The 17,699-nt window shown below is 38.4% G+C and overlaps 1 protein-coding gene across 4 annotated transcripts in view; it reads left to right on the plus strand.

Moving 5' to 3' along the window:
• Nucleotides 1-17,699, plus strand: part of FMNL2 (formin like 2) — a 195,134-nt gene that overhangs the window by 108,622 nt on the left and 68,813 nt on the right. For 3 of the 4 annotated variants that reach the window (XM_083350445.1, XM_083350446.1, XM_083350444.1), the window contains exon 2: nucleotides 7,807-7,890. In XM_083350445.1, the coding sequence (XP_083206571.1) occupies nucleotides 7,807-7,890 (84 nt within the window). Of the gene's footprint in view, nucleotides 1-4,621; nucleotides 4,793-7,806; nucleotides 7,891-17,699 lie in introns of those variants that run through there. The other variant, XM_083350447.1, reaches the window with a different exon arrangement.

Here is a 17,699-nt window from a genome sequence, read left to right on the forward strand (position 1 = left end):
GGATGACTGAGAATCTCCATAGATGTTCAGTGACATGATGCAGTTCTTTTAAATGGCTAGATAATTATGTTTTTCAAAAATACTTGAAACAAAAGGAGGCAGAAAACCCACAGACTAAAGTTGGATAGGAGAATTTGATTGTTGCAAACCTTTCTGTGACATTTCATTTAATCCTAAAAGAAATTTATCTTCACCTGGATTTTAAATTAAGGTTCATATAATGCTTGCATAACAATATAATTAGAATAATGTTACAGAGTAATGGATCTAAACTTTATATATTTATAAGGAAACCTAGTGCTCTTTTTTTTCCTCACGTAACAAACTGAAGGTGGTTTTGTGCCAGTTAATAATATTACTAAGTAATAGGATCCATCTATTCAGGCATAAGCTATAGTTTGGAAGTGTAGTATTTCAACTCAAAACAGCAAAAATAAAGCTGGCTAATATTACATAAATTCATAATCTTTGGCTTAAGAGGTAAAACAAAACAAACACAATCATAAGAAGGATAGTTTGCCTACTATAGAAGAATGGGTACTTAAGGTATCGAATCTTGCAGAAATGTCTAAGATTTCTGCTTATTTGAAGGATCACTCGCAAGAAAGATATATTTCAGTTTGGAGGAGATGGATAGATTATATTCAGAATAAATATGGGACTAAAAAGTTCCATTTAGCTTATGAGTAGATTTTAGATGGTTATTAATTTTAGTATTAGTATTGATTATATTTTTGTTTAAGTTATTATTATTATGTTTTTAATAATTTGAATGTATATTAAAGGGGAGTTAAAGCACATTATGAATTTGGTTAATTTTATAATGGATAATCTTAGTTAGAATATGATTATTATATCTATAACCCTGTATTGAGCTCTGGGAAGTGGGGGGGGAAGAGGGGTGGTTTGGGGCGAGTGAGTTTTGGGGATATGTATTGTAAAAAAATATTTTTGTAAAACTCTTTAATAAAAAAAACACAATCATAAACACAGAAGCTAGTTTCATATTTTTTTTAAGAGATTAATTTACAAGCTCCAACAAGGAGCTATTCAGCAGAGCCTCCTATTGAATACTGATTGAGAGATATATGAGTGATTCTCGGTTCCTTTTCCTTAAAACCCGACATCTGAGTGAGATCTGACAATACAGTGAGGGGAGTCTCTTTAATAGCCTGACATAGCTTCGGAGGCCATAGTTCAAGGTGTGTTAGTGATTTGGTTGTCAATAGCAATACCTCTGCCTATCCTTGAAGCTTTGTGTATCCCTGGAATGCAATCCAACGAAAGATTAAAAGCAAGGTCTCTCAGCCATGGGCGAGAAAGTGTGTGTGTGTGTGTGTATGTATGTATGTATGTGTATATATATATATATATATATATATATATATATACTTCCATTCTACCCGATCACTTAGCAATTGGAATGGGAAAAAGAGGAAGTTTGTAAATAACAAAACAAGAGTCCAACAAGAAGAGTGAGTGGCCTGGAGGGAAGATATTTTCAACCGAAAAAGCTCAGATAGGAAAGTGGGAAACACCAGAAAGAATATATGAGTCACACACATAGGACTGATAGAGTGAGCAATTCTCCAGACAATCAGGTGATCATTAGGAATGCAATAGTTTCCGGTCCTTTTATCTAAAATCTAAGTAGATCAAAGGGGAGGAAAAGAACCTAGCAATTTCACAGACAAGACAGGATTACAGATGTGGGGCTGAATTTCTGTTTTCAAAGGGCGAAAATTCAAATACAGAACTATGAAGGCTGTTTGAGCTTATGAAGTGAGCAGGTGCCTTCCCCCATTGCTTTGCCCCATAACTTTGTACAGGCAGTGTTATTTATCTGAGGATTGCTTATCTCCTTGTTAGGAGGACAGGAATGTTTAACAAATTGCATATTCCTTTTCCCCCAATGTAATCCTCTGTGTCAAGTTTCACGTTAGCAGTAACTACTATAACCTCATTCCATATTGTGCTCCCAGAATTCATAAAAGTCAAGATCTTTTGTTTCCCGTAAGCTGCCATTTCTTCTTCTGCTTTGTGAGGGCTGGGCTCTTTTGGCTGTCGCAGGATAGAATTGAGAAACCTAAGAAGAACCCATGGGAGTTGGGCAGCCAATAAAATTAAATAAATAAAATAATAAATATATAACTTAAGAAGCACGGCATTGTCTTCCAAAGTCATAGTTGATCAAGAGGCCCCTTGTTCCCATGTAAAACAGGCAAAATGAGTAAGTGTGAGATTGGATGCTTGATCCTCAAGAACAGGGGTCTTCAAACATGGCCCTTTTATGACTTGTGGACTTCAACTCCCAGAATTCTTCAGCCAGGCACGCTGACTGAGGAATTCTGGGAGTTGAAGTCCACAAGTTTGCCAAGTTTGAAGACCCCTTGCCAAGGCCAAGTTTGAAGACCCCTGTGCTAAACTCAAAGCAAAACATCTTATAGTGGTTGATATGTGAATCATATCAGGTTATCAGAAAGCACCGTTCTAGCTGAAACTTTGCTTCAACAGCCTAGCATAAAGAAGTATTTTCTTTTTGACCCCTGCTCAAGAATATCAGTCTATGTGACCTTGTTAGAGCACTCTTCTAATTGGTGCATTTACAATTTCTGCTTTAGGAACATTTTTCTATTTTGTTGAAATAAATCAGGATTAGTTACTGTTCAGTTTGTTGGGCTCATATTCATATTCCAGATTTATAGGTACACATTGAAAGAATCTAGTGTATTTATCTTGACTATGTTCATGGGGGGGGGGAAGGATCAAAACAGGGAAGATGGTGTCATGGAATCACAACTGAATCTCCACCCCCCCACAACTTTGTATATGGGTGAGACATCAACATATTGAAAAGGGCCAGCTTCAAATCAGGACGGAGTGACCATCATCCTGTCTACTTCCTGTGTATGCATACTCCTGATCTCTCTTACTTTTTAAAATAAATAAAACTTGTGATGTGGTTGCCTGGGTGGTCTTAGTGAGTCTCAGGGTCAGGATGAACATTTCTTGAACCTGAGAAAGTAGCATGCAGTACCATCAAATGAAGTCTAGTCACTTTTCTTCTTTTTAGTGTGGCAAAGAGAAGGCCTTTGTAGATGCTGCCCATTTATCTTTTAGATCAAGATGATTACAGCTTAGTACAGTATGACTCCTAGTGTTACTCAATTCCAGGCAGTAGAATTACAGGAAGGAGGATAAGTCATAGACATCTTCAGGCTAAAATATTAATCATTTAGCACTGTACAGGAAGAGGTGCAAAACTTTCTTGGTAAAATTCAAAGGAATAAACTTGTGGGAAAGAAGTTAAGAAAGCAGTTCTGGAAAAGTAGAAAGTAAAAGGTGGGGGGGGAAAGCCCCAAATTAGCTGATGGTTTTATAATCACTAAAAGGAACCCTTCCTTTTCTAACTGGAAAATCTGAGACAAGCGATTCCCTGAAAAAATACTGCTAATTCCCAGCCAGGTAGGCGAATGGGTAGAACCAGTTTTGAAAGATCCTTTGTGATTTATAAGAACTGCCAATGGATCTTTTCTCCTCAACTTTTAACCTAAGGAGACGTTTTGCAAAAAGTATATTATGCAAAGACGATTTTCTGCCTGTATTGGCTTAAATCGCTAACAAAAATTTGGAGGCTCATTGGTCGTAATTCATCTTGCATCGCTTTAATTCTGTTGCTGTGGAATTTCACTATTCTGGCAATTCCTGAAATGTTATCATAGAGTTGTACTCCAATATCCAACCAAGGAAATTTCCCACTCCCACCCACCCCAGGCAGTAAACTACCTTAGAAGGGTGCAAACTTTGCATAAAAGTTTAATCTGAAAGATGGGACAGTTGCTGTAGTGATCTGGCTTTCTGGTCTCTATTGTTATTAGCATAATGTTGTTTTGTGGCTTGATTATATATACTTTATTTCAGTCAGCTTTGGACTTCAGTCAGTTTTGGAGTTTATCTTGGACGAAAGGCAGATAAAAAGACACTAGTACTCACTTGAACACAATCATGTCAATATATATACGGTTTGTTTTGAAATTAAATTGCATAAATAAATGCTATTAAGGTTGGCTCTGTCATTTTATGGGGCACCTGTAGTGTTAGCTTCTAGTTAGCTTGTGGTTGACATGTTAGCATCTCAACCACAAGCATTAGCATTTTAGGCTAATATTTTACACCAGAAAACCACAGATGAGAAGTCAGTTTCTCAGAACTGAGATAATATCTTGCATTAAGCAGAATACGCGGATTATTCTGCTTTCATTCTGCTTCTTATATCTGCCTAGAATTTCTGACTATGAGCCGTGCATTCCCTGACTTTCACATTGCATAGGGCAAGAGGTTTATTTCCAAATGTTGCCTTTGGCATTTCTAGCTTTAAATGAACAGCTATTTGTCATGATATCAGGGGCTCTTATTCTAGTGTTCTTATGTAATACGGGTGGCAATGTTTGTGCAGCTGTGGCCCCTTGAAATCTTATCTACACTAATGTGCTCATTGTAATTTCCACATGAGAAGATTCTTAGCGCTGTTGCTGGTTGAGGGTAGATGCTGTTTGTTGCTTTTTACATCTTGGAAAGTAGCAGGTTGTAAAGGTGAGGGCATCGTGTTTGAATGGAAAAACGGATGTGAAGGACTACAGCTCCAACATAGCTGACCATTGGCTCTGCCAGCTGGGATTGCAATTCAGGACTAGGAATTCCCCACTACAGGCATATCAGAGCAAAGCTTCGGTGACTCTTGACACGTGGTGATGTAGTCCTGCAAGCTTCCTTCAGTACTAGTAGAATATGGGTAGGAAGCCATCTGTTTTCAGATTAATTGGGGGAAAGAAGGCAGCATACCCACAGAGAAAACTTTGGATCTGATCTGAAGTGACTATATTTCTGCCAAAAGTCCAGCATTACTAGAGAGGGCAGAAGTGATACAAGGAGTTGTATGTACTGTATGAAATTCAGAATTGGGAGCTGATTAATAATGGACAAGTTTTCCTGCCATCATTTCCTTTTAAATATTTTATTAGTGATGCTTTTTGGTCAATATTTACTTTCATTGTGTTGCTTTCACATGAGAAGAGCCATATCATTATGGACAAAAGATTAGAAGCCAAGGAACTAAATTGTTAACCTCAGTTTGTATATAGGAACCTGCCAAAATCAGAACATAATCTTCTTCTTTGCAATAGACTAATATGTTCTCATTTTAATGCTGATATTTCTTTGGTGAGATTTTAAATGTAGGCCCACAGTTATTCCTTTGCCAGCACTGCAGCAGAAGAATTAACACAACAGAGAAGTAAAGTTTGCACGATCCCTATGTAGGTTTTTATTTTCTCTTGGCTTTTAAAAAGTGCCTGTATATTTTATACATATGTATATCTCATAGATAGGGACGCGGTGGCTCAGTGGGTTAGGAAGCTGAGCTTGTCGATCAGATGGTCGGCAGTTTGGCAGGTTGAATCCCGAGCGCCGCATTGCAGAGTGAGCGCCTGTTACTCGTCCCAGCTTCTGCCAAACTAGCAGTTCGAAAGCACGTAAAAATGCAAGTAGAAAAATAGGGACCACTCCGGTGGGAAGGTAACAGCATTCCGTGCGCCTTTGGCGTCTAGTCATGCCGGCCACATGACCACGGAGACGTCCTCAGACAAGTGCCTGGCTCTTCAGCTTTGAAACGGAGATGAGCACTGGCCCCTAGAGTCGGAAACAACTAACACGCATGTGTGTGGGAACCTTTACCTTTACCTATATCTCATGGATAAGCTCATCTGCAGATAAGTCAACCCTTGATTTTTTTTAAACCAAAATACCATGGAAAATGTGCCACCCACTGATAAACATACAGAAAAATTGTAAGGGTCGGTTTATTGGCAGATGATGCATTTCTCTGGCATTTCGGTTAAAAATTTGAGGGTCAGCTTATCCGCAATATATATATATATATATATATATATATATATATATATATATATATATATATATATATATATATATATATATATATATATATATATATAGTAATAAGACCTATCTTTGGAAGAAAAAAATTGTCCTAATTTTACCTGGCTAGATTTTTATGTACTTTTAACAACAGTAGCCTGAGCTATATAGGAAGGAAAAAGTGTACATTTAGTGAGGTCCAAAAATGTAAAGGAATTAATTCTATGCAGTGCTGTATATAGCGTACATCACATCGCTAGATTAGGAATAGTGTAATTTGGTACCCTCAATATAATTTGGACTATACATTTTCTATATTTGGCTAATAGTCAGGGATTACGTCACATGTATGTAAAACATCTGGAGATCATCAGCTTTCATCCTTGAAGAAACAGGTTCCAGAGCTACAACTTAATTTGTTGGTTTAGTATAAAAACATAGCAGGAACCAATTAAAGGTTTTACAGAATTCATGAGCAGATTTGGAAAAAAAATAGAACAGCCCTTTCCTGCTTTGTCTTCCCAGGAAAAAGTATTTAAACAGAAGATTCTTCAGAACCTGGAGTTCCTGATAGATGATTGGATTGGATTGGATTAGATTAGATTGAAAGGGGGGAGGGGGAGAGAGAGAGCTTTGTATTTCCTTTCCTAACCTGCCATCCTATTTCATTCATGTGTGTTTTATTACAAATTCTGGCAGTTGTTTTTAGAGCCCCAGGTTGATGAAAACCAATGTAATAGTAGTAAAGCAGGGAGAAACCATGCAAAATTTTATATAACCCTATCTGATTATAGTCTCTCCAATTCTCACCCCTCCCAGTAAATTAAATACAGGCATAACTGTATATAAAAGGGAATGTCTGACCTGATATATGCAATTGAAATTTTTGTGAAATTTCTTGTTTCTGTATTGTTTCTCTTTTCTTTACTACACTAGGTTTTTTGTTTTTTGTTTTAAGTAGATGCGGTTTTATTTTGGAACTCTATGGGATACAGTTCCTCTTAACAACACTTGTTCTTCCATATGCTCTATAACAGGGGTGTCAAATTGCTGGCCCACAGTCCGGATGCGTTACGTGGAAGCCGTGCCCACCCCAGCTCTGGCAAGGGGAAAAAAGTTGCGACACGTCACGTTACGCAGCGAGTTTGACACCCCTGCTCTATAATGTTCTTTGCATGTTATCTTAAGCAAATATACACATCACTGTGTATTTTCATTAAACTTGCAACTTTGATAACTGTGATACTATATATAAGGAGCTATTTAAGTGAATCCCATTTGGAGCACTAATTTACTTTGGTTAAAATGGAATCTCATCCACAAATGTACATCGCAATAAATCTGTTTACTTCTGCCTGTACTACAAGCCTGTTTCCTCTCTTGCTGCAACATATTTATGTGGCTCTCTTTTTAAATGTTGTATACATTGGTGGCGAATCAGATCTTATACTACTTTAACTATGAATTGTGCATGGATTTCAGTCTTGCACCTCTAAGTAGATAAAAGCAGGCATTTGTTATTGAGCATTTTATGTAGTAGTAATAGGATAGAAGAAAAAGCAACTCTCATTGAATTACCCACAACTTCATTCTTAGTTTCAGCTGACGTGAAAAAAACCTCTCAACCTTGACATTGTTTAACATGAGTCACCTTAGATTAGAGGCTGGGGAAGAGAAGGAATCTTTCATTGCTTTTTTTGCAATTTCTTTTTCCTGGAAAGCTTTGGATATACTCCGTTAACCATGAATTTGAAAAAAAAAAGCACATAACTGCAACCATGTTGTTCTGCTCATTTACGCTTATTCATATGCAACCTCTCTAAACTATCAGCCTGTTGTGGTCACCCATATTTGCTTTCTCTTTCTTGACAGAATGCCATGAACTTGCCTCCTGACAAAGCAAGGCTACTCAGACAATACGACAATGAGAAGAAGTGGGAGCTGATCTGTGATCAGGTAAGTGTAGCAGCCGAAAGGCACTTTAAGGTACAGAGTCTCCTAAGCTGATTTTACAAACACTGTTCCAAGGTTGTGATAATAGGAACGTAGGAAGCTGCCTTGTACCAGCACCAATGATCTGTCTCTTAACGCACATAATTGTTTATTGTTGACTAGAAAGCAAGGAGCGTTTTTCCTATTGCCAATAATTGGTGATTCCAGAGACACAAAAATAGAATTATCTTTGATTTTTGCTTGACTGAAAAGTCTCTCCCCTAAGCTCTCTCTTTCTCCCTCCCTCCCTCTCCCTCTCTACACACACACACACACACACACACACACACACACACACACAGTGCTTTGGGGTGTACAGCAGCTGTGTGGGAAATATGCCTTTACTTTAGCCATTTGCCAAAGATGAGCCAGTTGTGTTTCGTGTTCAGTTTTTCCCACTCTAAAGCAAACATCACATGTAGGCTTACTCTGTAATGATCATAGTTCCCATCATGATGATTATGCCTGAAGACCATTTTGGTCCTAGGCAAAAAAGAAGTAGCTGTCCATTTGGAGAAGAGGCTTAGAAGCTGCAGAATATGTAATGCTCAAGATGCCGATGCTGACTGGTTAGCAGCAGACACAAAACAGCAGGGGAGAAAATAGTTGAAATAACATTTTCTAAAATCCACCTGAATTGCATCACTTCTTCAGAGCAGCTCAGAGCGGAAGCCCTAATTCAAAGCATCCTTCCGATCTGTGTACTTGAATAGCTTTTAGGGTTTTTTTTTCATTCTGGATTTGGGTTTGGGGGTCTTTTTTTGTCCTCCTGGCATTATTTCTGTGCGACATAGGAAAGAAACGGATTGACATTCCAAACATACAGCACAGGGTTTCACTTCTTCTTCTTTCTTGACCAGTGAAAATGATATGATCACCACAAACTTTAGTTCATTCAGTTACTTTGTGAGGTTGTTGGCTGTGATTTCCCGTGCCTGGAGCTCTTCTCTACCTGGTTTTTGCACAGGTGAAGCCACCATGCTTAATTTAGGTCAGAGGTAAGCAACCTCGGCTCTTTTATGACTCATGGACTTCAACTCCCAGAATTCCTGAGTCAGCTATGCTGACTTCTGGGAGTTGAAGTCCATGAGTCATAAAAGAGCCGAGGTTGCTTACCCCTGAGAAAGTGGTATGACTTAACATAGGTAGTCCTCATTTAACAACTGCCTTGTTTAGTGACTGTTCACAGTTACAGCGGTGATCAACTTTGCAACGGTTCTCTCATTTATGACCTTCGCAATTCTGTTAAAAAACCCCCTAAAGTTAAAGTAAAATTGCAAAATTGTGATGTTTCACTTTGCGAGTTCTTACTCAATAAGTTCCCAGCCCCAGTATCATTAGTAGCATTAAAGACTACTTGTAATCATGTTTTGATTTACTAGGGCTTAACAGAACTGATCCTAGATGAGATATATTCAATCTAGGGGTAGATTAAAAAAAATGAAATCAGAATTTTGGTGGGAAATGGGTTTATTTTTTTGTTCACTGTCCATTAATTAAAGAAGTTCTTAGTCAGAAGAGAATACCTCAATTCTTATATCCAGCTGTGGAGAGGTGAAGCAAATATTTTTTTAAAAAAATATTATCTAAAAATAAGAAATCATTAATCTCGTGTTGACTGTTGTTGAAGACTTTAAAAAAGAGGACTAGACTGGGCAAGTTTGCTTCCAGGTTTAGCAGTTTTGAAACTGAGCCAGAAAGTTTGTCAGAAGTTAACAAGGATACAACCAAAATTTAATAACTTAAAATTGCGGCTGTGTGGGGTATGCCCTATATAGAGTGGTGGGATTCAGTCAGTTCACACCACTTCGGCAGAGCTGGTAGCTAATTTTTTGTTGCCCAGTCCCAGAATGGACTTCTGCAAGTGGCATCCTCACAGAGGACCGGTTGTTCACATATCTGAATCCCACCACTGCCTATATATGCTGTAGAGGCAATTGTCAAATAATTTTGGAATTGCAGAACTATCAGCTTGAACATTTATTAATTATTCTACACAGAACATTTATTAATAATTCTACGCAGAACATTTAAACCATTGTATGTTTTAGAAATATACCATAGTTTACTGAGACGCAGCGGCAAATTGTTTAACCTGCTGTATGCAACTCATTTCCTTGGACATGTTTATCAATAGCCAGCCTCTTTAGAATTAAAAACCCACACAAGTTGCATTTTTTCCTTACACCTTACACCACCAGCTGGCAGGATTCAGGTAGAATGCAAGAATTATATGAAAAATACAAGAAACAAATAAACTACAGGTAGTCCCTGACTTCAGCCATTTGTTTAGTGACCGTTTGAAGTTGCAACAGCCTGAATAAAAGTGCTTTAGGACTGTTTTTCACACAACCATTATAGCATCCCCATGGTTTTGTGATCAACACTTGGATGCTTGACAACTGACATGTGTTTATTGACGGTCGCCCGTGTCCTAGGGTGATGTGATCACCTTTTGTGATCTTCTGACAAGCAGAGTCAATGGGGAAGCCAGATTCACTTAACCACCGTGTTATTAACTGCAGTGATTCATTTAACAACTGTGGCAAGAAAAGGCATAAAATTGGGCAAAACTCACTTAACAACCGTCTTGCTTCGCAATGGAAATTTTGGGCTCAGTCCTGGTTGTAAGTCAAGGACTACCTGTATACAATTGGGGCCCCAACAGTGTCACCCATGCAGCTACGTTTAATTGCACTTAAGTGTTTTCCAATGAGACCGGCCTATCAGGGCAACCTGGTCTACCCCAAATATGGGACGGAGCATACTGCTTCCGCTTCCACCTTTCAGCCCCATTCTAGGAGCCTTCACAGACAAAGCATTAAAGGGAGACTAGTACAGCTCGAAATAGCTATACTAGTCTCCCTTTAATTCTTTGTCGGTAAATTTAAATTTAATTGCACTTATTCGCAGTACGTTTCAGATTAAAATTCAGCAGTTTCAGAGTCCGCAGGTACACCGATAGCAGGATTGAGAAGACTAATGGGAATGGGAAAATAGGAGAAATACATTGGCATGGTAGGGTCCTGAAGCACCTTGGTCCAGCGAATCTTCTTGATCGGATAGACAGAAAGTCCCATTCTTGCTTTCCCGTTTCCTCATCAGTTTGGTGAGGCAGAAATTAAAGCCTCCTTGTTGTCAGCTTCTTCTGTTTTAAGGCTTCTACATGTTGGAATGTTCCTCTTCTCCTGAAGCCTGTTTATGGCTGACCTATTGACTCATTTTTGAGTGATTACCAGTGGGAATAAAGAGCAGCCATGAAACAGAAACTTCATAAAGAGATTTAGATGAAGCATTTGGTGTGTGATGTTTTTATAGGTCCAGCAGTGCAGCTGCAGCCCACGGCTCAAGCTGTTCTCCCAAAAATTGGTGTACAGTTTGCACCCCGTTCTGACACGATCCTGTTGGACTTTGACAGGCAGCGTGTTTTTCAAATGGCTTTTGGATTGTGGCCTGGAATCTCTGTGAAATCAGGAAAGGAGGTCAAAAAGGCTGGATTTGGTAAAGAAATTAGTTCTGGGCTTTTTAAAAAAAAATGACTGATCAAAAGAAACAGGGATCTTATAAAGCCTCTTTGGAAATAAGTGTGGAAAATCTAGTTTCTAAAATGACAAGGATCCTCAGTCCATAGAAGTAGGATGTGCAAGTTAGGAGAGATGATGACGAGAACAACCCATTGTGCAAACGAAGTTGGATTCTGTGACTGTGACTCAGTGCTATTTTTAAGACCTGAAGAATGAAAACGAAAATCTCCATTTCAACACAGTTAGTATTTTTCATTCCAAAATCTCATAGCCCCATATGATTGTTACTCCTATTAAAAACAAAAGAAATGGGAACAAGTAGTCCAATTCAAAAAAAAAATATTATTAGAGATTACTAGAGCAATATCCTACTGATCTGGAAAGTTAAGCAGCGTCAGCTCTGGTTAATGTACAGATGGGAAACCTCCATTAAGCCTTAGGACTGGGAGGTGAAAGAAGAAGGCAAAGGGAACCCATTGCAACCTGGATTCCAAGAAAACTAATATGGATGTGTCCGTGAAATTGCAGAGTTAAGCTTGACTTGAAGGAAACTTTACAGGTTTTTTGTTAGAAAATGCAGACATTATAGAAGAGGAGTAGAAAACCATATATCTTCTAATGATTCTGGAATGACATGAGGACACCCCCTCCCCCCCTTTTTAAAACTAACATCAAAGCAAGTGTCCGCATTCTTCAAATGCCTTGTCCATACATATATCCTGGATTGGCAGGGCGGAAGCAAGCTATGCTTGGTGCTGCTTCAGAAGATACAATGTTTTCTTTTTCTTTCCTTTGCGAGGACCCTGATGTTTTCCCAAAGAAAACTCTTTCTGTTTGGAGCATTACAGATTCATAAAGTGAAACCTGAATAACAGGCCAGGTTATATGAATGAAGGTGATAGTTAGGCAGGGCCACAGACCACAACGGTACTAAAATAAGCAAAGGATTGATCTTGCCTGTTCCTTCTTCTTAATAGCAATCTGCTAAGAGGACCTTTAGCAGCTAAAACAGAAATGGATGAGAGAGCATATAATCATGTGATTAAGGGGTGTTCTTGTTTTCAGGACTCATGTGATCTTTCCCTTAGGGACTTTGAGATTGGCTGGTCCATCCTCTTGGTTATTCAGCCAGTAGCTTGCTAAGGGGGAGGGGGGGGAAGAGGGAAAAGCTTTGGAACCCGTCGCACAGCTCTTTCATGCCCTCTAACGGAAGACTGAAGCACTGAAAGGCAATTTTAAACAGAAAGAGAACAGACATTGCTGGTGATCCTATTGAGACTTATGGACTGACTGGTTCGAAAGATACATAAAAATGTGAGTAAATAGGAGAATTGTCTGACAGGTGCAAAAATCCAGATATCTACTAAATGGAAACAATCCCAGGACATTTAAAGAGGATATCATATTGGGGAAATGGATACAAGAGTTTCTGTAATGTACAGCATTCGTTCTGGACCTTTCAGTCACTCTATCCAAAAACACGATACAAAGAAAATACCCTCATTTTCCTAGAAGAATATTTATATGCATGTGGGCATTGTGTAATTATATTCTATTGTTTATGTTAGTTTTAAGACTCCATTAAGGTTGCCATGTGTACTTTGTTAGAATACTTCTGGGTCCAATCCATGGTGTGCATTTTCCCACTTGAGGATCATTGGGGTCAACCAAAATCATAAAGATGGTTCTTTCTGCAAACATCTTAGTCTTCAGCGTAGACTCTTATCAAAGGGAAAGAAAAATAATGATGGGAGTCAAAAAATACTAATACTCTGGCCCATTTACACATTAGATAAAGCCTACAATCCTTAAATCAGCCGAAATATACATGCAGCATCTTTGCTCTTCATTCAGTGGCATGGGATAACAATTCTGTTTTAAAATGTAACTCTCTCTTATACCATGTTTATGGATTTCAAAACAAGTCAAGATTTGTAAGCTTGCTTTAAACCCCTTATAGAAAAGCATTTCAGCCCAAATTAACATATAATGAAAAATATTTGAACATTATTTTCCACTTTCTGTCTGAATTATTTAGAGCTTTTTAAATGAACTGCCTTTTTAGAAAAGTTCACTCAAAATTTTTAATGTTGGAGGGAGGGAGGGAGGAAGGGATTTACAAAGAAAATCCTGACTCCAGACTATTTTCTGTTGTACTAGAAAAATATAGCTGATATTCTATCTTGTTTTGTTCTGCCTTTTTTATTATTTGTTTCACAGCCTCTTAAGCTCTCCCAGTTCTTGCTGAGCAGCAATTGCTTACGCATCTGCAGTGAGATTCTTTGTATCAACTCCACAAGCTTTCATGTCACTTAAGTTTTGTTTAGTCCAGCAGACTCAGATGCTAAGTGAATTACTGCCAGAATAAAAATCAGACTAACGTAAGCCAAGTTGCATTCACTCAGATAGGAGAAATTGGTGTTTCTTTTTTTGTTTTTCCATTATAAAGAAAGTCCTCAATTCCCTAGTTAAATTATTTAACCATTGTTCTTAGAGAGCAGATGCATTCATTGCATCCTGCAAAGCCAGGAAACTGAGTTTTAGTCCCACTTTAGGCATGAAAGCCAGCTGGGTGACTTTGGGACAGTCATTCTCTCTCAGCTCACGACATCAAGCTCAGGCGACAAGCCAATTGGTCAATTCATGTTGCAAGTAATGGATCAACACTTGGTCGATGGGGGTGGGGAAGCAGATTCTTCACTTGTGGGGAAAAAAACCTAGGGATTTTTCTCCCTGTTTTTGCCAGTTTGTTAATTTCTCTGTTTAAAATGCATTGGATAAATAACTGTACAAATAACGTGCTGCTAAAAATGTATCAGGTGCTGTGCCAGGACACAACTTCTTCATTCTCATGCGTGAGAATGCTACCTGGTTTCTAATAATGGGTTCCAGAGAGGATGTTCTTACCATGATTCAATGGGGGTGGGTGGGTGGAATCTCTCTTCCAAACTAACCAGGGGAGAAATCTCTTCCAAACTAACTCAGACAATATCCAGGTCAAAAAGACCAGACATTACAATGGTACAGTTACCAATTAAAGTAACATCCTTAATTGGTTCCGGGAGGCATGATGAGTACTCAAAACAATGAATACCAAACAAAATTTTCCCTTAAGGAATAATGTAGTGAGTCACAAGGCAGCCGACACTGACACATTCTAGCTTGTGCTCTGAGTACCAAACAAATGATGAGTACCAGGATAAAATTTTCACATCAGAATGTGTTGAGTACCAAAGTTGATGAGTTTACAAGCAGTTGAGTACCAAGGTACCACTGTATAATATAACATATGCTACATTTACAGAAGAGATTTACTTTATTCATCAACTGGCATAGAGTAATAGTCAAGTTCTAAAATATGGTTAAAGACAAAAATAAAAGTGAATGAAGTTTGTCAAATAACAGGTGGAAATAGATGCCCTGGAAAGAGTAGTAAACTATGGGCGTGGAAACTGATTGAGTTGGAAGAGGAGAGGAAAGAAAACATAAATGGAATAATTATCTTGCTCTAGTCTAGAGAAAAGCAGTGTCATTTGTAGTTAGTCATAAGCAATTGGAAAAATTATTGTAGGAACTCAGCCACTCTTAGTCTCCCAGCTTTTAATTAAAATTCACACCATAATGAAAGCCTCAAGCTGCTTAGACTTAGGCACCATGTTGTTCAGAAGCAATCAAGGATGATAAATCAAAAAGTGAGTCTGACACAACAGATACGTAGCTGTGGTGCTTGTGGGAAAAACTGGACAGAGGGTTAATGTTTTCTAAGGACCTCAAAACTATCAGGAGAAACATAAATGGAGAAATTAAATCAGACATGTCAAACACAAGGCCCGGGGGCCAGATCCAGCCCACGAAGTGGTTTCATGTGGCCCGTGAAGCCATCCTGGAAACAGTGAGGGAACGGCCCCCGCTGCCTTGGCCCTGGCCCAGAGACCCTCCTTCTGCCAGAGACCCTCAGATCTGTCCCACTCCTGCCCAGGACCCCATAGGCACCCTTGATGCGAACGATGTAGAGCTGGCCACGCCCACCCAGTAGGCCATACGCACTCTAGCCACGCCCACCCAGTAGGCCACGCCCACCCAGGCCATACCGACCCGGCCCCCTGAGGGCAACCGCAATGCTGATGCGGCCCTCAATGAAATTGAGTTTGACACCCCTGAATTAGATCTTCCCCTTAAATCATGATTGTCCTGAAGAAAATAGATAATATGAAAAGACAGAAAAAGGAGAACTAGAGAAGAAGGGCAACTGAAAAAAAGGCCTTAAAGATAACTAAATGGGTATGCTTGCCTCTGTACTTTTCTATGACCTTCTTCAGTGTCCTAAACCAAAGTAAATGGCAGCATTGAATCACATTGAGTTATGTAACCAGCATTGGCCCTGCTTAGTATTTGAAAAAAATAAAGGCAATCTCAAAAGCAGTATGCTAGAGCAAGAAATATTTTTTTTAAAAAAATTCTAGACAAAAACAGTGGCAAACCATTTCTTCACTATTATCCAAGAGACTTATCTGGATGTGGCTATGATGTTAAAAATCAAACTTGACTATACTCAATTCAAGGTTCTGTAGAATAAGCTTTTCTTGAATGTGTAGAACCTTTGTTAATAAGGAGCATAATCTCCGGACACAGATGAACTAATAATCTATCTCATTTGTTCACAAACTATAATGATTCCAGTTTTTGCTGTCCAATATTGCAAAGAATCTCTTATTTCAACTTTCTCAACTTTCTTGTCTAGGGATGACGCGTGTTGTAGTCCAGTACATCCAAAAACATCAAATTGGGAAAGGTAGCATTTATTATACTGCTAAGCTTGTAAGCCACCCTGAGTCTTCGGAGAAGGGCGGGATATAAATGGAATTAAAATAAAAATTATCTCTTGTGCAAAGATGTCAATTCAAAGTGGTTTGACATTTCCAAGCACTTTCTTGTGCTCAGTTGTCTTCCAGCAGATTGAGCAGATAAACGCACCCTGATTTAAACAAATAGGCTTTTTAATCACAGTGATGTTTTTAATGTTACTTGGTTTGTTTCAGTTGTAGCTTCTTGAATAAGTCATAGGTCTGGCATACGAAAAACACCAAGCTGTTATGGTAGAATTCGCACATTATGCAAACCCAAACTAGGCAGTTTACATTCTGGATTATCAAAAGCACAAACAAGTAGTCCTCACTTAACTTGTCACAGTTGGGACTGGTAACTCTATTGTTAATCAAAGTGGTCATTAAGTGAAAAAAATCAATGGTGCTTATGACAATGCAGACTGATTGACTGTAATGGAGAACATGTGACTGAATTGCTATGAAGGTGATAAATGCAGACATTGGTTACAAAGCTACTTATTCATCAAGTTCGTAACTGTGAGCAGTCATTGACCAAGGCAGTTGCTAATCAAGTACTACCTGTATAGCACAGTATATTGAAATTAGTTGTTTAATGTATTGGATAGAAGCTATTTATAAACTGTGACTAAGGAAATTCTATGGACATTAGACTGATTTATTGGTGGAAAAAGGTTGAGTAGAAACACTGTGTGTGCATTTATTAAAAATGTTTTTCCTTTGAACAATTGATGAGTGCCTGCACTAACAATGGAGGTTTGCTTGTAATCCTTGGAAATTTAAAAACCAGCAATACGACGATACATCTCTTTCCAATATACATTTGTCCTATTTTATTCATGCCTGAATTTCAAGCACAGGAAATTCAGAAGTTAATAGGTGCCATGCTCTTGGGAATGCCTTCATGAATTTAATAAACTAGGTTTCTATTGTTATAAATTCCTGCTATCCCTTTACTTGCTTAGTCCAGAGGTTGTCTTCCAATTTCACCAGATGGAAAGTCCTTAAACTACTCTTCTGCAAGTTATAGAACCATTTTCAAAGTGGGTTAGCTCCGACAAGCAAGTTGGGTGGTTTTTATGGCAGAGCAAATCTTTATCTGAAAACAATTCTAATTTGTAAGAACATATTATCTGCAATTAAAATATTCTTCCCAAAGCCAGGACTTCCAAAAATTCTTCATTTGTTTGTAGAAAAGAAAGAAAAGAAGCTGAGTTGTGAAGTAAAAATCGAGGAAATGGCTTGCTGACTGTTGTGAATAAATAGGAGGAAATTATATTCTCAGCAGAGTAATGGATTCTCTGCAGTCATTAATTTTTTATCTGTGTGCACTCAGGATGTTGGTAGGAGAATAATTCTGCGTTATATGGTTTTATAACCGACTATTACATTTTACAACTCACAC

This window comes from Vipera ursinii, assembly GCF_947247035.1.
Source record: "Vipera ursinii genome assembly, chromosome: 1".
In the NCBI taxonomy this organism is placed as follows: Eukaryota; Metazoa; Chordata; class Lepidosauria; order Squamata; family Viperidae; genus Vipera; species Vipera ursinii.